The sequence below is a fragment of the Myotis yumanensis genome, unplaced genomic scaffold (genome assembly GCF_028538775.1).
Source record: "Myotis yumanensis isolate MYYU_CA2020_CCGP unplaced genomic scaffold, mMyoYum1.0.hap1 SCAF_11, whole genome shotgun sequence".
Lineage (NCBI taxonomy): Eukaryota > Metazoa > Chordata > Mammalia > Chiroptera > Vespertilionidae > Myotis > Myotis yumanensis.
In genome coordinates, this window is record NW_027223762.1 from 71,137,146 (window position 1) to 71,160,328 (window position 23,183).

The 23,183-nt window shown below is 43.0% G+C and overlaps 1 protein-coding gene across 2 annotated transcripts; it reads right to left on the reverse strand.

Moving 5' to 3' along the window:
• UNC50 (unc-50 inner nuclear membrane RNA binding protein) lies at positions 1-23,095 on the reverse strand. 2 transcript variants are annotated; one of them, XM_070429880.1, is made up of 6 exons: positions 22,986-23,095; positions 21,912-22,188; positions 21,104-21,224; positions 2,626-2,765; positions 2,436-2,537; positions 1-339 (listed from the first exon to the last, which is right to left on the reverse strand). In XM_070429880.1, the coding sequence occupies exons 2-6, from the start codon at positions 22,186-22,188 to the stop codon at positions 203-205; spliced, it is 777 nt and encodes a 258-aa protein (XP_070285981.1). In that variant the 5' UTR covers positions 22,986-23,095; the 3' UTR covers positions 1-202. The 2 variants fall into 2 exon arrangements, with proteins under 2 accessions (XP_070285981.1, XP_070285982.1); XM_070429881.1 differs by having other exon boundaries at positions 21,912-22,192; positions 22,986-23,093.
• Between the last annotated feature and the right edge of the window lie 88 nt (positions 23,096-23,183).

Genomic DNA, 23,183 nt, shown 5'->3' on the forward strand with positions numbered 1-23,183 from the left:
TTTAGTTTAAAAATATTTATTATAGAAATGTACATTTAATTAGTTTTAAGGAATGTATGACAATAGTGCTAACATATATTTCCTCAAATTCACAAACTTTACACCTTCAGGATATCTACAATAAGAGTTTATTTACAAGTTTCATAAGAAATCACTTCACCAATACTGTTGACACAGTTAAGAGGTAACAGTCTCACTTTTTTCACTTCACTCTGTACTTGTAGAAGGAACACAGTGCGTGGGTGAAGTTCCATCCTAGTGCTAGTGACAGCCCGTACAGCAGAACGAGAGGAGCAAATGGGTAGAGAAGAATTACTGTATTTTTCAAAAATGGCAATGCTGGAAAAGAAACAAATCCAAATTCACTTTTTAAATAAGGTAATGTGACTAATAAATGAACATCCTGAAAGACAGCTCTTCACAACATGGGCCAAAGAGGAACATTTATTTCATTCAGTCAGTAACATGAAGCTATGTAGCCAGAACCATCCTAAATCTTGCTGTGTTCTGTGTTGCCTCCTTCCTCACACTGGGAAGAAACTCAGAAGGGAGGTTATTTTAGCACAAAGGCTGAGCGAGAAGCAAGTCCAGGACTAAGACAGATTGAGAACGCAGGATAAACATCACAAATGTTAATGAAATTGGTGGTGAGTTTAAACCTGTGACAGCTTCAGAAACCTCTGAGAGTCCATCTTAAACAGCGGTTCTAAACCTGTGGGTCGAGACCCCTTTGGGTCGCCTAAGACCATCGGAAAACACATATATAATTACATATTGTTTCTGTGATTAATCACTATGCTTTAATTATGTTCAATTTGTAACAATGAAATTGGGGGTCACCACAACATGAGGAACTGTATTAAAGGGTCACGGCATTAGGAAGGTTGAGAACCACTGATCTTTAAGTACCAGAGATAGATAATATAATAGGAAAAACAATTTCCAGCTATTTTATTTTCCAATGTAGAAGGTGAGGTCTCCACTAGGGTCCCAAAGAGCTGAAACTCAAACATCAAATCTGTGCCCAAATCCATGTTTGTTTCTTGCCTTTCCTACCCCATGCATTCTTACCTAAATACCTCATACAGGAAGCCCCAAATTGTAACTGACCTATACTCAAAGAAGCTGTCCTAAACTACAGGGAGTTACCATAAGAGTGATAAAAAATCCACTGAGAGCCTGGCCGGCATGGCTCTGGTTGAGCGGCAACCTATGAACCAGGAGGTCATGGTTATGTTCCTGGTCAGGGCACATGCCCAGTTGCGGGCTCACATCTCCAGGGTGGGGTGTTCAGGAGGCAGCCAATCAATGATTCTCATCATTGATGTTTCTCTCACCCTCTCCCTTCCTCTCTGAAAAAAAAAATATATATATATGTATATATATTTTAAACCCACTTAGAGAAGCCACAATGCTGCAGCATGCCAATCACAATATGACATATCACAGGCCTCTCCCCTGAACTGGAGAAAGGATTCCCAATACCTCAAACAAGTATTACAATTTGAGGTATTTGGCTCTATTTAATGGAGATCATGTCTTAAAAGAAAACCAACATAAATATTTTCTCATATTAAGAAAAAGGAACTGATAGCAGGATTTAACAATATTTGCAAACATATCCTCAGGTCAGAAATTGGGCCTGATTTTCTGGAATCATCTACAGACCATATCTATAATAACCTATAATAATAAAAGCATAACATGCTAATTAGACCGAACAGCCAAACAACCTTCCGAATGAAGCTGGGGCTGCAGCCCCGGGATTGAGGCAGCCGCCTTGCTGTGAGGGAGGGATCGAGGCAGCTGCTGCCGCAACAGCGAAGGCCTACTCTTCCACGAATTTCATGCATTGGGCCTCTAGTAGTGATTATAAAAATGGAAAACGAGGCCCTCAAGTTCATATGCCCATTCATCTGACCAACCTTTTCCTCTCTAACCTACCATTGGTAACTCAAATCTGAAAGCCTGGAGAAAAAGGAAACTGTGGGTTCCTGTAGGTAACGTGGAAATAACCAATATGCTTTAACATGGTTCCTTGAAATGACAGAATTTGTTACAAACCAACTATGCCACTTTTGAGATGTGTGACCATGGACATGTTAACTTAATCTCTCTGTGCTTTGTTTCCTCATTTGAAAAATGGGGCTAAGTAAACCTATCTATAATAATAAAAGCATAATATGCTAATAAGACCGGTTGTCTTCCGGACGACCTTCAGGACGAATCGCGGCTGTGAGGGCTAAGCTCCTTGCACAAATACTGTGCATCGGGCCTCTAGTATTATATAATTATGAAGATTAAATGACATAATTCATATAAAGTTCTTGAGATAGTGCCTACAAAGGCTCCATAAAAGGAAGCTAATTTTATTACTGTTACAACTTCCCCCTCTCTGTTATGTTTTCAGTCAACCAAAAAAATTAGTTACTTACCACTGTATCCCAGGAAGGTTATATAGATGTAATAGCCAATAGCAATCAACCAGAAGGTATTTCCAACCAAATATCCAATAAATGTGTCTGTTAGGATGACATCTGCCAAAGAGATACAGACAATGACTCTCTTTTCATTGCACACTATGAAGACATTTAAAAAATATTTTGAGAAGTAACTGCTACTTACGGTTGATGAAAAACAGTTGGATGAAATGCAGAATGACTAGGAGAGGATAAAAAGCATTCAAATGCACATCAAAGGCATAGCCCCACTCCACATCATAGTCTCTGCTCTGCCGTTTCACTAAATACTTGTTAGAGATAAACCTGAAGAGCAAAATTAAAATTTCTGTTATAATACAACAAAAATTCTGTGTTTACTGACTAGCTTCTATGTACCAAGCGTTATTTCATACACTAGAAATACAGCAATAAATATAACTCAAAAATCTCTGCCCTCAATCTAGGGGGAGTAAACTGACAATAGAATGTTAAGTGGATGTTAGATGGTACTATGGAATGAAACAGTAACCCTGCTGGGTGCTCAACTGGTTGGAGCATTGTCCCATACAACAGAAAGCTGCAGGTTTGATGCCCTATTGGTGCACATACCTAGGTTGCAGGTTCAATCCCCAGTCGGGGTGCATACAGGAGGCAACTGATCAATGTTTCTCTCCCTCTCTTTAAAAATTAATGAAAACATGTCCTCAGGGAGGAAGGAAAGTGGAAAGGAGGGAGAGGAAGGAAGGGAATGATCGAGAATACAGAGTTGAAATGCAGTGTTAGATAGGATGGTCACAAGAAAGTAACATCTGGGTGACGACCCAAGGCAGTGATGGGAATTACCTGGAGCAGAGCATTTCAGGCAGCGAGGCCAACACAGATGTGGAGGAGATTGAGTACAGAGGAGGTGGCAGGTACCTGGTATGTCTGAGGAGTGGGTGAGGAGACCACTGTGCCAGGAACAAGTAAGCAGTGTTGCAGGAAATGAAACCAGAAAAGAAATGGGGAGCCAGATCTTACAGAGACCCTGGCCATTTTAAGACCCAGTATTTTACTCTGGGTGAAATGAGAGATCACTATTTCCCAGGAGAGAGACACTGTTTTGACCAGGTTCCTCTAGCTGCCACTCTGAAAACAGACTACAGGGACAAGAATGGAAGTGGAGACACCAGTTGAGAGGCTACTGTGAGAGAGGTAAACAGTAGTAGCAGTGCAAGTGGGGCCATGTGGTACATACTATAGTTAGATGGCGGCACCAATAGGATTGTAGGTGCTGGATGTGGAGTATGGGGGGGAAAATGTCAAAGATGACTGATTTTTGCCTTAAACATGTGGAAGGTCAAGCTGATATTGACTGAGGTGGGGCAGGAAGGAGAGTGCAAGAGATTGAATTTGGACCTATTGTGTGCAAGATGCCTATTAGTATGGATTAAGAAATATATGGTAGGACCATGACCCAGGCACTCCAGCAAGGCAGGCCAAGACTGTCAGATCCACGTCTCCTTGGCTTGTCCACAGGTCTCCCAGTGGCCTGCCTCAGCTATCATGCTTCCAGCTGGCCTGACAAGGTGACCCCAGCACTGTTTGCTCCTGTAACTTCCCGTGGCTCACACACGCTCTCGCTGTAGTTCCCACTCTATGACTAGCCCCTGGGACTTGCACAGACCATGCCAGCTACAGCTCCAACCAGCCTGCCAAGGCAGTCCTGGTGTGGACCTCCTTGTGGCAAACACCCACTATAACTCAAGCTCCCAGCCCCAGTGTGGCTTGCCTCTGGGACTCCCCAAAGCTCTTGAGCAGGGTGCCTAGTATGTCTGAGGAGTGTGTGTGTGGCTTGCCTCTGGGACGCCCCTTGAGCTGTGGGGAGTCTCAGAGGTAACTCCAACCAACTCGCCAAGGCAACCCTGGTGCAGTTTGAGCCTTGATCTCTCTACAGCAAGCATGTCAAACTGCATGTGGCGCACAATGAATATTTTTCTGGCCCAGCCAGTATAAAGGTATGTAAGAAACATTTTAATAAAAATTTCATGACTTGCCCTAGCCGGCTTGGCTCAGGGGATAGAGCGTCAGCCTGTGGACCGATGGGTCCCAGGTTCGATTCCGGCCAAGGGCACATGCCTGGGTTGCGGGCTCGATCCCCAGTAGGGGGTGTGCAGGCGGCAGCAGATCAATGATTCTCTCTCATCATTGATGTTTCTCTCTCTCTCTCCTTCTCCCTTCCTCTCTGAAATCAATAAAGAAATATTAAAAAAAAAAATTTCATGACGTAATTTTTACAACATCCTGTTATAATTATTAATAACTACAATGTTCGCTAATGACTGATTACTATAATTGTGTTGCACTCATTTCCCTTACACGCCTTATGTGCAGGCGCACCATTTCTCTACACTAATACTAGCAGCTGATTTCCACGTCATTAGTCTTGGACTGACTTGTTTGGTGTGCGCAACAGAAATACTTTTGGAGGACAAGGAAAGTAGGTTTATTTGTGTTATGCTTATTAATTTGTGCAGTTATTCAGTGTTTGGTAAGTTAATGTTCAAGAAAAAATATTAATTTTTATTAAAATGTTCTATTATGTCTCTATTGAAATAAACCCACATTTCTATGAAAATAGAAGCTTTGTTTTTTTGTGGCCCACATAAACTTAAACCTTGTTTATTTGGCTTGTGTTAGCCTTTGAGTTTGACATGCTTGCGCGACAGCACATGCACGCTCCAGTGCCAGCTGCCCCGCGAAAGACACAAACCCATAGAAACAAAGAGAAAGAACCGAAAGAACCAAAATAAGACAAAAAATAGGTTCTAAACAAAAGACCAGAATTAGAAGTAAATGAAATGGGGAAAAGCTACTAGATAAAGACTTAAAAAAAACACTGATTAAGGATACCCACCAAACTTGGAATAATAGATTAACTCAGTGAAAACAGCAAAGAGATAGAAAATATAAAATAAAACCAATTGGAATTGAACAGTAACTGAAATGAAAAATACACTAGAGGGAATCAAGAGCAGATTAGTTGATGGAAAAAAAATTAGTCTGTGAGCTGGAAGACATTGAAGTGGAAATCACCCAATGAACTAGCAAACAGAAAAAAGGAAACAAACAGCCAACGCTCAAGTTGGCAGAGTAGGTCAACTCTGAACTTGCCTCCTCCCAAGATCACACCAAAATTACAACTAGATTATAGAACAACCACTGAGAACCACTTCAAGTGTAGCTGAACAGAACTGGCATAATTAACGATATGGAGGCAGCTACATGAAGACCGTAGGAGGGGCATATACTTGGACGGGGCAGGTCCCACACCCACAGTGTGGCAATTATGAAACGGCAGGGATATGTCAGCTGTGGAGGTGCGAGGAGTCTCAGCCCCACACTGGACCCGCAAGACCAGCGCATCCAGTGCCAGGAAGAGGAGTCCCTATAATATCTGGTTGTGCAAACCAGCTGGGATTGTGTTCAAAGACAAAGGGCTGCTAGACACTAGGCATTGCTCTTAAAGGGACCATGCACAGATTCACTCACAAACTTATATACTCTTTAAGCTAGTGAAGGGGCTGCAACTCAGAACAGTTCCAGAAACATACCGGGAAGAACTGAATTTAACTTCAGAGTAAGGGCTGGAGCGGCAGGGGTCAGGACAACTCACACCAGGGATGGAAGCACTGGCTGGCACCACTGTTCCTCGGTTCATCTCTCCTCCCACCCAACCAGTTCTGCATATGTGGGCACCAACTCTTTCTATAAACTAACGTTGTTTCCTCGTCCTGATCATTCCCTAAGACCCCACCCAACTTGCTCGCCAGGCCCTTGCCTCTTCAGAGGGCTCCTCTACATAAGCAGCCCGCTTTGGCTTGCACTGCAGACTTTCCTTCAAACCTCACACAAGTGATGGCTGTACTAGGCTTGCGCTGCAGACTTGCCCAAAGCTCCGTAAACCCCAAACAAGCAGCAGCTGGGACCTTGCTGTGCACTGTAGCTCTTCCCAAGCGGCCCCAGGAGAAATCGGCCTCAACTTACATTCTAACTCCCATCAGGTGGCCCCAAGCCTGGGATAAGTGGAGGCAAGACTTGGCCTGTAATGTAGTACAGTGGGGCCTTGACTTACGAGTGTCCTGACTAACGAGTTTTTTGAGATACCAGCTGTCTCTCAGATTTTTTGCATTGAGTTGATAGAGTAATTTGAGTTAACGAGCTCCTTAATGAGCTCGGTCTCGGAACGAATTAAACTCGTAAGTCAAGGCCCCACTGTAGTTCCAATTAAAAGGCCACAAGATAGGCACAAGAGGCAGGCAGCCTCAGTTTGCAGTATAGACTCTCCCAAACACCTTCAAGCCCAGCACAATCAACCAACCAACCACAACCGCAGGTCGCTTTACAGCTCCTAACAAGAGTCATTGAGCCTAGTGGTGGCTCCACTTGGCCTGCACCAGAATCCCTCCCCAAAGTTCCAGCCCCAACAAACCTGGTAGATGCTTCAGACCACACCAGAGTGCCACCTAACCAGTTCCACAAAAGGTACACCCAAAGAGCAGCCTTGGCTGGCACCACAGTTCTGCTAAAGCAACAGCCCGATCTGTGGGGTTAGTAACTTGTCTGCTGTAGTCACATCCAGCCCTCATAGTCAGCCAGCCAGAGATGGCCAACACCAATACATGGTGGTGGTATAGCAGCAACTACAACAGGAGGGCACACCCAACCCACACAGGGGAAAACCCTGGAGCAACCAGCTCAGGTGACCAGAAAGACTGCAGAACTGTGCCGAGAGGACACTTTCTACGTAAGTCCACTCTGTCAAAACGAGGAGACATAGCGTTCCTACCTAACACAGCAATACACACAGAGGTCAGTCAAATGAGGAGACAAACAAACATGTCCCAAATAAAAGAGCAGAGCAAAACTCCAGAAGAACTAAATGAAATGACGATAAGCAACCTACCAGATGAAGAGTTCAAAACACTGGTTATAACAATTTGCAAAGAACTTGAGAGAAGAACAGATGATCTCAGGGAAAACTTCAGCATAGATACAGAAACATAAAAAGGAAAATGGAAAACTGAAACAAGAACCAACCAGAATTGAAGAATACAGTAACTGCAGAAGAATACACTGGAGGGAATCAACATCAGGTTAAAGCAGAGGACTGAATCAGTGATATGGAAGACAATGTAGTCAAAAAATACCCAATCTTGCCGAAACCGGTTTGGCTCAGTGGATAGAGCGTCGGCCTGTGGACTGAAGGGTCCCGGGTTCGATTCCGGTCAAGGGCACGTACGTTGGTTGCGGGCACATCCCCAGTAGGAGATGTGCAGGAGGCAGCTGGTCGATGTTTCTCTCTCATCGATGTTTCTAACTCTCTGTCCCTCTCCCTTCCTCTCTGTAAAAAATCAATAAAATATATTTAAAAAAAAAAATACCCAATCAGTATAGCAAAAAAGGAAAAAAGAATTTTAAAAAATGAGGATAGCTTAAGGGATCTCTGGGACAACATTAAGGCCACCAATATTCACACCATAAGAGTTCCAGAAGGAGAATACAGGAAAAAAATGGATTGGAAACCTGTTGAAGAAATAATGGAAATCTTCACTAATCTGGAAAAGGAAATATACATACAAGTCCAGGAAGTGCAGAGTTTCAAACAAGATAAACCCAAAGAGGCCCACATCAAGACATATCATAATTAAAATGCTAAAGGCTAAAAACAGAAAACCTTAAACATAGCAAGAGAAAAGCAGTCAGTTACGTACAAGGGAGCCCCGCCCCCACCATAAGACTATCAGCTGATATCTTAGCAGGAATTCAGCAGGCAAAAAGGATCAACACAAAACAATCAATGTGATGGAAGACCAAAACCTACTACAAGATTACTCTAACCAGCAGGGTATCATTTAGAATTGAAGGAGCACAGTATCCCAGATAAGATAGGCTAAAGGAGCTCACCACACAATACCAGTATTACAAGAAATATTAAAGGGACTTCTTTAAGATAAAAGACCAGCCCAGCCCTGGCTGGTTTGGCTCCGTGGATAGAGCACTGGCCTGCGGACTAAGGGTCCCAGGTTCAATTCCCGGTCAGGGCACATGCCTGGGTTGTGGGCTCAATCCCCAGTGTGGGGTGTGCAGGAGGAAGCAAATCAATGATTCTCATCATCATTGATGTTTCTATCTCTCCCCCTCTCTCTGAAATCAATAAAAATTAAAAAACAAAAAAGGCCAACAGTTAAAACTGTGGATCAAGCAAGCTAGTACAAAGGTTAAAAGACAAAGTAGGAATTACAACAATAAATAGAATACACATGCAAAAGAAGAAAAAAGTAATGTCAAAACAAACATGGGGGTTGTAAAAATTGTAGTGATTATAGAATGTGTTCAGAATTAAGTGATAATCAAACTGAAATAGCCTGCTATAACTATAACTAGGTATATGGTTAACCACAAACCAAATATCTACAAGAGATGTATGCAAAATAAAGAGAAAGGATTCCAAACACAACACTATAGAAAATCATCATCATACTTCTTGAACGCAAGAGACTAGGAAAGGACCAGAGACCAGTTGTTTTCTGATTGTTTTTGTAGTTTAAAAATCAGAAAACAACTGATAAAATAATATACCTACCAAATTACTTTAAAAAATGACAATATTGACAGACATAAAGAGAGAGATTGACAGTATTACAATAATAGTAGGGGACTTTCACACTTTACTGACTTCAATATATAGATCATCCAGACAAAATAATCAACAAGAAAATAGTGGCCTTGGAGCGCCTCTGCCTCAGCTCAGAGTAATGCCGTAAGCACCACAAGCCCTGCAACCCTACCACCAGAAGTCAGGGGTGGAAAATGAACTGTTAGCCAGGGAGGAGACTGTAACTACCCAGGTCAGGGTACTGCTAGAACCAAGGGATAGATGGAGAATGAAAAAGCTGTGGATCTGTGGGTGAGCCAGGAGTGCCTGTGGTGGAGACGAACCAATCCTCCCACCTGGTAAGTTTGCACTGATCTAGGCCATGCAGCAGAACTCAAGGCCAGTAGAGGGGACTGGAGGACACCCCCAGCATTGAGTCTGAGGGACCCTTTATTTCTTGGAGGACCTCTTGGCAGGGAGCAGGATGGGAACGAGACAGTAGGACCCAGGAAGGAGGGTCAGCCCTGCCCACCTAAAGTGCATCTGCAGAACGGCTGCTTCTGATCTGCCTTGCAGTGACCCGACTATGGGCCGCAAATGTGTATGCTGCAGCTGACTCTGGTAGTGCAGGAGACTCAGATATTTGATTGGAACCTGGGCAATGCTGAAAGTTTGGAGTGCCAAAAAAGGCTGACTCTTTTTTAATCAATTTTTTTGTTGTGGTTGATTTTGCTTTTATCCCACCTTGCTTGAGATGGCAGCCAGGGGGTGCCCTGCCAGCAAGCCAGGCAGAACGGAGGCATTGAAGGAGAGGAAGTGCCTGCCCACTCTCCTACTATCTAGAGCAGCCGTGGGCAAACTATGGCCCGCAGGCCGGATCCGGCCCGTTTGAAATGAATAAAACTAAAAAAAAAAAAGACCGTACCCTTTTATGTAATGATGTCTACTTTGAATTTATATTAGTTCACACAAACACTCCATCCATGCTTTTGTTCCGGCCCTCCGATCCAGTTTAAGAACCCATTGTGGCCCTCGAGTCAAAAAGTTTGCCCACCCCTGATCTAGAGGCACTATACCCAGCACAAGTCTGCTCAAACCATCCTGGCCAACACCATGGTAGCCCCGCAGAGTACAGTTCCATGGGGGGAAGAGATAACTCAGAACAGGGGTATTCAACTGTGAGACCCCAGCCAGACCCAGCCTCTGGGCTATGGCGTTCCCACTGATGAACTACGTGGGGCTCTGCCTATCAGGCTTCAGTCAGGTTGCCAAGGACCAGGCAGAGACCATGACTCACATCTATCTGTCTGTACCAGAGAAATTCCTGGGTGGCCCAGGATCAACAGACCAAGTGGCGAGATTCAACAATATCAGAGCAAAATCCAGCATGCTCCACACACAGCAGATCCAAGGGTATTTTTTTTCTTTCTCTTCTTTTTTCTTTCATATCTCTTGTTTCTTTCCTTTTATTATTTTATTATTTTGTTCCTCTTTCTCTGTTCCTTTTTTATATTGTTATTTTTAACTTTTCCATTTATTCTTTTCCTATTCTAAATTTTAGTGTATTCATCATTACTTTTTAAAGTAATAATTATTTCATTTATTTGTGTTTTCCTTTCTTTTTAATTCTTAGTCTACCAAATTACTTTCAATGTAAATGGACTAAATTCTTTTTTTTTTTTAAATATATTTTATTGATTTTTTACAGAGAGGAAGGGAGAGAGATAGAGAGTTAGAAACATCGATGAGAGAGAAACATCGATCAGCTGCCTCCTGCACATCTCCTACTGGGGATGTGCCCGCAACCCAGGTACATGCCCTTGACCGGAATCGAACCTGGGACCTTTCAGTCCGCAAGCCGACGCTCTATCCACTGAGCCAAACCGGTTTCGGCTGGACTAAATTCTTTTCTTTTCTTTTATTTATTTATTTATTTATTTATTTATTTATTTTAATTTTATTTTTCGCTTAAAGTATTACAAAGGGCATTACATAAGTGTCCTTTTTTCCCCCCCGCCCTTGACAAACCCCTACCCTCCCTTACCCCCCAGTGTCTTATGTCCATTAGTTATGCTTATATGCATGCATACAAGTCCTTCGGTTGATCTCTTACTCCCCTCCCTCCTGCCCCCCAACTCTCTCTGGCCTTCCCACTGCAGTTTGACAATCAGTTTGAGGCAGCTCTGCCTCTGTATCTATTATTGTTCAAAAGTTTGTAATGGTCTTTATTATCCATGAATGAGTGAGATCATGTGGTATTTTTCCTTCATTGACTGGCTTGTTTCACTTAGCATAATGCTCTCCAGTTCCATCCATGATGTTGCAAATGGTAGGAGTTCCTTCTTTTTAACAGCAGCATAGTATTCCATCGTGTAGATGTACCACGGTTTTCTAATCCATTCATCTACTGATGGGCACTTAGGCTGTTTCCAGATCTTAGCTATGGTGAATTGTGCTGCTATGAACATCTGGGTGCATATATCCTTTCTGATTGGTGTTTCTGGTTTCTTGGGATATATTCCTAGAAGTGGGATCACAGGGTCAAATGGGAGTTCCATTTCCAATTTTTTGAGGAACCTCCATACTGCCTTCCATAGTGGCTGCACCAGTCTGCATTCCCACCAGCAGTGCACAAGTGTTCCTTTTTCTCCACATCCTCTCCAGCACTTGTCGTTTGTTGATTTGTTGATGATGGCCATTCTGACAGGTGTGAGATGGTACCTCATTGTTGTTTTAATTTGCATCTCGGATGATTAGTGACTTTGAGCATGTTTTCATATGTCTCTTGGCTTTCTGAATTGGACTAAATTCTTTTCCTTCTTTGCTTCCACATCCTCTTTGGTTCTTTTTTTTTTTTTTTACACCCTCTAATTATTTGCTCTCATGTCTTTTAGTATTCGTTTTATTTTTACTTTACAGCTATCTTTTTATTTTATTTTTTAGCCTTTCTTGTTGTTTGTTTTGATTTCGAGTTGTTTTCTATTTGGTCTTGCTTTGTTCTCTCACCACCTATATAACACCTGTAGCTAGGGTTGAGCCTTACTGCAAGTTGGAGGAAATCCCATCCACAAACAGGAAATCAACAAATGAGACCAAATTACAATAAGAGAGCCCAAATAACACATACGAGGGGGACACTGCTAGACTATCCAGCTCTGGAAATCAAAGAGACTGCACCACTGGGTCCAACAGGGCACTTTCTACATAAGGCCATCCCATGAAGACTGGGAGGCATAGTAGCTCTGATAGACAGAAACAAACACAAAGAGACAGCTAAAATTGGGAGACAAAAATAAACCACCAAATGAAAGAAAAGGAGGAATCTCCAAAAAAGAAAAGAAAAAAGAATTAAATGAAATGGAGGTGAACAACTTATCAAACACAGTTCAAAGTAATGGTTATAAAAGATGCTTAAGGAACTTAGAATTTCAAGGAACTTAGTGGGAACCAAAAAAGCATAAAAAAGGAAAATGAAACCACAAACAAGAAATAGTCAGACACGCCGAAACCGGTTTGGCTCAGTGGATAGAGCGTCGGCCTGCGGACTGAATGGTCCCGGGTTCGATTCCGGTCAGGGGCATGTACCTGGGTTGCGGGCACATCCCCAGTAGGGGATGTGCAGGAGGCAGCTGATTGATGTTTCTCTCTCATCGAAGTTTCTAACTCTCTATCTCTCTCCCTTCCTCTCTGTAAAAAATCAATAAAATATATTTAAAAAAAAAAAAGAAATAGACATGAAGAATACTATATCTGACATTAGGAATACACAGGAGAGAACTAAAGGTGAATTGGATGAAGCAGAGGACTGAATCAGTGATTTGGAAAACAAGGTAGAAATAAACACACAATTACAGATCAAACAGAAAAATAAGTTAAAAAGCAGGGTAGCTTAAGGGAACTTTCAGACAACATGAAATGTAACAACATTTGCATCATAGGGATATGAGAAGGAGAAGAATGTGAGGAACAGAGAAATAATGACACAAAACTTTCCTGACTTGGTGAAGGAAAAAGTCACACAAGTTTAGGAGACAAAGAGAGTCTCAATCAAGATGAACCCAAAGAGACCCACAGCTACACACATAATTAAAATGGCAAACATTAAAGACAAAAAAAAAAGTAAAGGCAGCAACAGAGAGACAGAAAGTAACACAGGAGGGAGTTCCCATTAGACAGTCAGCTGATTTCTCAACAGTAACACTTAAGGCCAGAAGGATATGGCATGAAGTATTCAAAATAATTAATAGGAAGGCCCAGAATCCAAAAATACTCTACTCAGCAAGGCCATCAGTTAAAATTGAAGATGAAATAAAGATATTCCCAGACCAAAAAAAAAAAAAAAAGCTAAAGGAGTTTATCATCACCAACCCAGAATTGCAACAAATGCTAAAGAGACTGGTGTAAGAAGAAGAAATAGAGAAACACAGCCATATCATTAAAATGTCCATACTACCCAAGGCAGTCTACAGATTCAATGCAATCCCTATTAAAATACCAATAGCATAGTTCACAGAGCTAGAACAAATACTCCAAAAATTTATATGGAATCAAAAAAGACCCCTAATAGCTGCAGCAATTTTGAGAAAGAAAAACAAAGTTGGAGGAATCACAATACCAGATTTCAAGTTATACTACAGCAATGGTTCTCAACCTTCTGGCCCTTTAAATACAGTTCCTCATGTTGTGACCCAACCATAAAATTATTTTCGTTACTACTTCATAACTGTAATGTTGCTACTGTTATGAATCGTAATGTAAATATCTGATATGCAGGATGGTCTTAGGCAACCCCTGTGACCTAAGGGGTCGCGACCTACAGGTTGAGAACTGCTGTACTAGAGAGCCACTGTAATCAAAACAGCCTAGTACTGGCAGAAAACAGGCATATAGGTCAGTGGAACAGAACAGAGAACCCAGAAATTGACCCAAGCTGTTACGCTCAATTAATATTTGACAAAGAAGGCAACAGCATACAATGGAGTCAAAAGGGTCTCTTTGATAAATGGTGTTGGGAAAATAGGACAGATACGTGCAAAATAAACAAACAAAACAAAACAAAAAACTAGACCACCAACTTATACCATACATAAGAATAAACTCAAAATGGATAAAAGACTTAAATATAAGTTGTGAAATCATAAAAATCCTACAAGAAACCATAGGCAGCAAAATCTCAGACATCTCTCGTAGCAATATGTTTACAGATGTATTCCTAAGGCAAAGGAAACTAAGGGAAAAAATAAACAAACGGGACTACATCAAAATAAGAAGCTTCTGCACAGCAAAAGAAACCACCAACAAAATGAAAAGAGAGCCTACTGTATGGGAGAACATATTTGGCAATGATACATCTGATAAAGGATTAATATAAAAAACATATAGGGAACTCATACAACTTAACAAAAGGAAGACAAACAATCCAATTAAAAAATGGGCAAAGGACCTAAATAGACACTTCTCCAAAGAGGACATATGAAAAAACTAGAGGCCCAATGCACAAAATTTGTGCAAGAGTAGGCCATTGCAACCCTGGCTGCCTTGGCCCTCACAGCCCCGGCTTCGTCTGGAAGGTCATCTGGACAGTTGTTCCACTGTTCGGCCATTTGGTCGATTTGCATACTGAGCTTTTATTATTTAGACTAGAGGCCCAGTGTATGAAATTCGTGCACTGGGGGGCGGGGGTGTGTCCCTCAGCCCAGCCTGCACCCTTTCCAATATGGGACACTTCGGAGGATGTACGACTGACATCCCTCTCACAATCCGGAAACACTGGCTCCCAACTGCTCGCCTGCCTGCCTGCCTGCCTGATTGCCCCTAACCGCTTCTGCGTGCCAGCCTGATTGATGCCTAACTGCTCCCCTGCCAGCCCGAATGCCCCCAACTGCCCTCCACTGCTGGCCTGGTTGCCCCCAACTGCCCTTGCCTGCCAGGCTGGTTGCCCCCAACTGCCCTCCCCTGCCAGCCTGATCTCCCACAAAACTGCCCTCCCCTGCTGGCCATCTTGTGATGATGTGGGGGAGGCCATCTAATGATGACATGGGGGCGGCCATCTTGTGATGATGTGAGGGCGCGAGGGCCACCTAGGCTTTTATTAGTATAGATGCTCAAAGTCACTAATCATCTGAGAGATGCAAATCAAAATAACAATGAGGTACCATTCTCACACCTGTCAGAATAGCTACCATCAACAAATCAACAAATAACAAGTGTGGAGAGGATGTGGAGAAAAGGGAACGCTAGTACACTGCTGGTGGGAATGCTGACTGGTGCAGCCACTGTGGAAAACAGTATGGAGTTTTCTCAAAAAATTAAACATGGAACTGCCATTTGACCCATTGATTCACTTCTAGGAATATATCCTAATAAACCTGAGACACCAAACAGAAAGAATGTATGCACCCCTATGTTCATAGCAGCACAATTTCCCTATGTTTATAGCAGCACAATTTACAGTAGCTAAGATGTGGAAACAGCCCAAGTGTCCATCAGTAGAGGAGTGGATAAACAAGCTGTGGTACATTTATACCATGGAATACTATGCAGCAGTAAAAAAGAATCCCTTACTCTTTGGGAGGGACCTGGAGAGTACTACACTAAGTGAAATAAGTCAGTCAGAGAAAGACAAGTATCACATGATCTCACTCATATGTGGGATCTAATGAACAAAATAAACTGATGAACTGAGTGGATACAGAGATATAAAAGCATGAAACAGATTATAGAATCTCAGAGGGAAGGCGGGGGATGGTGGGTGGGTGGGAAGACCACTTAAAAAACTTGTATGCATATATGCATAACCCATGGAAATAGACAACAGGTTGGTGAAGGCCTGGGGCGAGGTGCAGGGGGGCAGGCTAGAAGGGGTCAATGGGGGAAAAGAGAGGACATATGTAATACTTTCAACAATATACATAATTTTTTTTTAAAAGAATAAAACAGTATGGAAATTCCTCAAAAAATTAAGAATAAAGTTACCATATGACCCAGCAACCCCTCTTCTGGGTATCTACCTGAAAATTTTGAAAACATTTCTTTGCAAAGATATATGCACCCCTATGTTCACTGGAGCATTACTGATGGTGGCCAAGACATGGAAACAACTAAAGTGCCTTTAGCTAAGTGAATGGAAAAAGATGTGTTACATATATACAATAGAATACTACTAAGCCATAAGACAGGATGAAATAGTGCCATTTGCAATGTGGATGGATCTTGAGAATATCATGCTAAGTAAAATAAGCCATTCAGAAAAAGAACTATATGAGTTCACTCATATGTGGGATATAAATTGAAAGTTAACAAATGAACAAATAAGAAAAACAAATAAAAACTCAGACACAGACAACAGTATTGTGGTTACCAGAGGGAAGGAGAGTGGGGGGACAGAAATGGTAAAGTGGGCCAAATATGTGATGACAGAAGATGATTTGACTTTGAGTGGTGGACACACAATGCAATATACAAATCATGTATCACAGAAATGTACTTGAAAATTATATAATCTTATTAAGTAATGTCATCCCAGTAAATTTAATTAAAAAAGAGGACCCAAATAAAATTATAAATGAAAGAGGAGTCATCTCTCTAGGAGGACCACCAAGATGGCGGCATAGGTAAACACCGGAGACTGCTGCCACAAACAACCACTTCAAAAATACAACTAAAAGACGGAACGGACATCACCCAGAACCACAGGAAGGCTGGCTGAGGAGAGACTCTTCAACTAGAAGGAAAGACAACAGCATTCCGAGGCTCCGAGGCGCAGTGTGGAAAATTTAAAGGTGTGGAGGTGCGCGCGCAAAGCGGGCTGGTGGCTGAGGGCGCGGTTGTCGTTTTCAATCAGGAGGGAGTCTCAGACTCTGAGCTCCAGATCCGGGCGAGTCTCTAGGGACTCAGACTCAAACGGGAGAAGCGGGATTGTCTGGCATCAGTTGGAATCTGAGGGCAGCTTTCTCTCCAAGGTTTGCAGCGGTTGCCGGGGTCCTGAGAAGCAGAGCCTCTGGGAAAGGGACTGAGAGCAGCCATAACTGCTCCCTTTGCCCACCCTGTTGATCCCGCCCCGCCCAAGCCCTGCGCAGAGCCATTTGCCGATAGCCTCAGGCAAAGGCTAGATTAGCACCTCCCCAGAGGACAGAAGTTTTCCGGGCAGACAGAGCTGATTCTCACAGCCAGTCGGCCTTGTGGTCAAATCCCTCTAGTATTAACTACAACAATCAAGGCTTAACTAGAACAAGACTGCGCACAAAGACCATAAGGGGGTGCACCAAGAAAGCATAAAAAATGCGGAGACAAAAAAACATGACAGAAATGGAGGATATAGAGCTAAAAAACGCAATTTTGAGGGCTTGCAATAAACTTGAGGAGAGCCTCACGAAAACTAATGAGACCCTCGATGCTACGATAAAGAAACTAGAAATTAAGCATACACAGACTGAAATAAAGAATATTATACCCAATAGCAGACCAGAGGAGTGCAAGAATCAAGCCAAAGATTTGAAATGCGAAGAAGCAAAAAACACCCAACCGGAAAAGCAAAATGAAAAAAGAATCCGAAAATACGAAGATAGTGTAAGGAGCCTCTGGGACAGCTTCAAGCGCACTAATATCAGAATTATCGGGGTGCCAGAAGATGAGAGACAGCAAGATATTGAAAACCTATTTGAAGAAATAATGGCAGAAAACTTCCCCCACCTGGTGCAAGAAATGGACTTGCAGGTCCAAGAAGTGCAGAGAACCCCAAACAAAAGGAATCCAAAGAGGACCACACCAAGACACATCATAATTAAAATGCCAAGAGCAAAAGACAAAGAGAGAATCTTAAAAGAAGCAAGAGAAAGAGACTCAATTACCTACAAGGGAATACCCATACGACTGTCAGCTGATTTCTCAACAGAAACTTTGCAGGCCAGAAGGGAATGGCAAGAAATATTCAAAGTGCTGAATACCAAGAACCTACAACCAAGATTACTTTATCCAGCAAAGCTATCATTCAGAATTGAAGGTCAGATAAAGAGCTTCACAGATAAGGAAAAGCTAAAGGAGTTCATCACCACTAAACCAGTATTATATGAAATGCTGAACGGTATCCTTTAAGAAGAGGAAGAAGAAAAAGGTAAAGATACAAATTGTGAACAACAAAAATGCATCTATCAACAAGTGAATCTAAGAATCAAGTGAATAAATAATCTGATGTACAGAATGAACTGGTGATTATAATGAATCAGGGACATAGAAAGGGAATGGACTGACTATTCTTGGGGGGGAAAGGGGAATGGGAGATGCGGGAAGAGACTGGACAAAAATCGTGCACCTATGGATGAGGACAGTGGGTGGGAGTGAGGGCGGAGGGTGGGGCGGGAACTGGGAGGAGGGGAATTATGGGGGGGGAAAAAAAGAGGAACAAATGTAATCTGAACAATAAAGATTTAATTTAAAAAAAAAGTATCTCTCTAATAAGAGTCAGCTTAAGAAGCATCGTTCAGGGGTGAAGTAGGGGGTAGGGAGACATTAACTGGGGCATTTATATGCATATTTCGTAGCCCATGGAGATAGTAGTGTGGTGAAGGCCTGGGAGAGGCAGGTGTGGAGTGGAGGGGGTCAATGGGGAAAGAAAGAGGACATGTGTAATACTTTCCACAATAAAGATAAATTAAATAAAAAAAAAAAAAAGAATGGAGTGACACCCAACACCACAGAAATACAAAGGATTATAAGGAAATACTACAAACAATTGTATGCCAACAAATTGGACAACCTGGAAGAAATGGATAAAGTCTTAGAAACACACAATCTTCCAAAACTAAGTCAAGAAGAACCAGAAAATATGAATAAACCAATAACTATTAACAAAATTGAATCAGTATTAATAGAAACTCCCAACAACAAAAGCACAGAACCAGGTGGCTTCACAGGTGAATTTTAGCCATCATTCAATACCTATCCTTCTCAAACTATTCTAAGAAATTAAAGAGGAAGGCTCCTAAGCTCATTTTAAAAGCCGGCATTATCTTGATACTCAAACCAGAGAAAGACATTACAAAAAAAGAAAATTATAAGCCAATATCCTTGATGAACATAGATACAAAAATCAATATTAGCAAACCAAATTCAACAATACATTAAAAAGATCATATCGTACACCAGGATCAACTAGGATTTATTCCCAAGATCGAAGGCTAGTTCAATATCCACAAATCAGTTAACATGATGCACCACATAAACAAAACAAAGGATAAAAATCACATGATCGTATCAATAAATTCAGAAAAAGCATTTGACAAAATCTAGCATCCATTTATGATAGAAGCTCTCAGCAAAGTGGAACATACCTCAACTTAATGAAGGCCATATATGACAAATCACAGCCAACATCATACTCAATGGGCAAAAATTAAAAACGTTTCCCTTAATATCAGGAACAAGACAGGGATGTCCGCTTTCACCATTTACATTCAACAGGGTACTGCAAGTCCTAGTCACAGTAATAAAACAAGAAATAAAAGGCACCCAAATAGGAAAGGAAGAAGAAATTAATAATGGAAGAAGTAAATAATTTGTCATTATTTGCAGATCACAAGTCTTCACTAGTCATTCAGTGTCACCCTATACTCTCAGACCTAGTATGCTGTCCACATTTCTATGTTTTTCCAGTTGGTACTAGAAATCATTGATCCCATCACTCCCCAAACACTTCCTCATGTTGGTTCCTGTGGGATGACCACAATTATCATTTCGTATTTTTAGCTCCTCACACCATTCACAAGATAATGTAGGTTGTCAAAAACATAGCAAGTCATTTTAACTTACAATATCATTCAGAGTCATACCAAAGGTACTAAACTCCAGGATGACTTGGTTTCTGTGGCCCTCCAGTCAGTGCATTCATGCAGAATGCCTGCTACAAACTATTCCTTTGAAAGAGTATTTATTTATAAAATAAATAAATTTTATTTTTCCATTTACCATATTCTCCATGGATATTCTGACAATAAATATGTGACTTACATTAGCAGCATTACTTTTAGGCCAGATTTTAGAATTTTAGAATAACAATTTATTGACTATCTAGCACATACAAAATCTCTACTGTACTAGTCAGAAGTTATAAAGGAAAATAAAAGGTTGGTATCTTCACAAGTTTTACAGATTCAGAATCTAGTTTAAGAATATTGAGAACTTCCATTTATTGAGCACTTATTATAAGCCAGGTGCTTTTCCTATCACAATCTTCTCAAATATCTTACAAAATAGATAATTCCATTTTACAAAAGAGGAGTCTGGGACTAAGAGTTACCTAGTAAATGACTGAGCTGGCATTTGAACCCAGATGTCTCCGTGACTAAAATGCTCCATACTGGTTTCTCTGATATACACTGATCACCAGCCCTACTCAACCACAGGCCCACTTCAAAGCTCAACCACCACATCCATTCCCTTCACACAGAAGCCCTGTATCTGTGAGAACAATAAAAAACCAAACACCAGATTTACATTCAGTACACTTGTTGTTAAACTAAACCTAGACAAAGTCAGACTGAGAACCCTCGAATAACATTTCTGTGTGTGTGTTTCTCCCTCAGTAGGAAAGAACCAAAAATTTAATGAGAAAAAAATCGTTTTTTTCAAGTGTGCTACATTTAATACCAAAAACTAAAAGTAACATCACCTTCTAGGATCTTATACATTTAGTGGTGACCCACTGACAAATGAAGCAGAAAAATAAGCCATCATCCAGACAACTTTTGGCTAACTGCATAATATTTTTGCAAAATCAGGAATTTTGTCAGTATGATATAATCATCAATTCACTTATTTGCTGCATGCACTTTGACAATATAGACCATACTTTAGAGTATTTTCTGATACAGGTAGACACAAGAGGCAGGTCGCACCAATCTTGGTAGTCAAAATGGAGGCTCTCAGTTCACCTATCTTGTTTCCATTTTCATCGGCTACTGTACCTGTGAAGCAAGGCCTAAAGGAAGCCCTATAGCAGTATCTGATGAATCAAAGGTATGGTACTTACCACATTAGAGTTGAGATGAGAAGACCAACACCCACACAATCTATGAACACAACCCAAAGGAGCAGCTTTATCATCTTAAAAAATCCCATGTCCAGCACAAAGCCAAATCCTACAGTGGACACTGAAAGAAAGATTTACAAGATTCATCAGGCACTTTGCAAGGTTCTGGGGATACTGGACACAGCCCCTGCACCTCCAGATGCCCTCCGTCCAGTGGGAGAGAGACATGAAAACAAAACTCCCAAGATGTGTGCTATGGGATTAAGAAATGCAGACCAACGTGGAACATGGAAGGGCCACTGAGCTATCTCGCTTACCAAGAAGGACCTCGTCGGTCTGTGCTTCACCAGGGTGGCCCAGCTTCTCAGTTAAAGGTGAGAAAAACCTCACACTTCAACACCCCAAAGACGTGCCCTACACTACCGAAGAACTTAAAAGTAGTTTCTCAAGTTCCTAGCAGTGTTTCTACAACTCCCCCTCTGCATTTCCCTGATGGTGAACAGCAATTTACAACCTTGACGTTCCTTCCTGTTCACAGTAAGTTTGCCTTTGGGGACGGAGGTATTTATCACAGTGGTTAGGAGGCACCGAGAGCCTCCGTTCCTCCGCTTTTTCATGTTCCCAGGTAACGGCTTACTCTGGCAACGGCTTGGGCCCTTTAGAACCAGGAAGAATACAGAAAAGAGGCAGCAGCTTTAAAGGAACCCAAATTCCGACCCACAACAGTTTACAACAAAAGAGTCCCCAAAGGGCAAGTCCGAGCACACGCTCAATTTGCCTTTTCAACTGCAGACCAGCGCACACTTACCGCACAGCCAGACACTTAGCAGCACCAAGAAAGCCGGGTCGTCTCTCGCCCACTGATCCTTCGTCTGCTTTCGGTAATGAAAGTTCCTATAGACCCTCTGCGGGGAAGTGAACAGGTAGAGCATCTGCCAGCCAGCAAACTCGAAGTCCATTTGCCGGAAACGGAAAAGCCTTCTCAGGTATTTGTAGCGCTTCGCCCCCGCCGTGTGTCTCGCTGCATCCCTGGAATTCAGGGCTCCGTTCCCCTGCAGCGGGGAGCTCGCTGAACTCGGTAACATCTTCCTGGGGGGTAAAACCTTTTACTAGGAACAGGAAGGACTCCTCTTCCGAGACATGCAGGAGGGGGGTCGCCTGACACTCCTGCCCCACTCCTTCCTTGGGAAGGGACAGCTGGCATAGTGGCCAGGGGCAGCACCACACCATGCTGAACCATCACAGTAACGCCTAACACTATAGGGGCCATATCTCAATCTGAGAGAGAGAGAGAGAGAGAGTTCAAATTCTGGCTCTCAATCCCGTGCTCCTAGGTGCCCGCCTCTACGTAAATGACCTAATCGCACAGGTGGTCCATCAAAGCATTACCAGTTCCCTAGAAGGTGATTTAAAAATAAAGCAAAACTTAAAACCCAGTGTTTTGCTCCACGAAGAGTTCATCGGGAACGACACCGTGGGAGACGGGTCGGACCACCCCGAAGCCAGGCGAGCGCCGGCCCGGGCCGGCCCCCGCCCCGGCGGCCTCCAGCTCCGCTCCCGACTCCGGGCCAGCCCGGCCGCGGGCAGGGCCGCCAGAGGCAACAAACAAAGCCGCCCTCTCAGGTGGGAACCAGACCCAGGCGCGCCGCTGCGTGTCAGCACGTCCCACCTGCCTGGCCATCCTCGTACTAAACACTGGTCCTCGTGTGTCTGAACTTCAACTCTAGCTGAGGGTCCCCGGGTCCATCCCGCCCCCTCCGTCGGCCCAGCAGCGGGCCCGGCCTGTCACTCCAAAGCCGAGGGGCGTCGCGCCGCGGCGGACAGAGGAAAGGGCACCGGGCGAGCCCGCGCCGCGTCGCACGGAGCGCTCCCCAGAACTCACCGGGCGCCCCGCGGCGGCCTCCACCGGCGGCAAACCCCCGCCCGCCACCTCGCCCAGCAGCCGAGCAGAGCCGCCGTAGGACCTACTTCCCTTCTGGCGACGTACGCCGCTCCACCGGCGCGACACGTGACGCGAGCCTACTTCCGCCGCGCGCGGCCTCCGGGGACTTGTAGCGCGTCCCCATCCCCCCACCCCGCA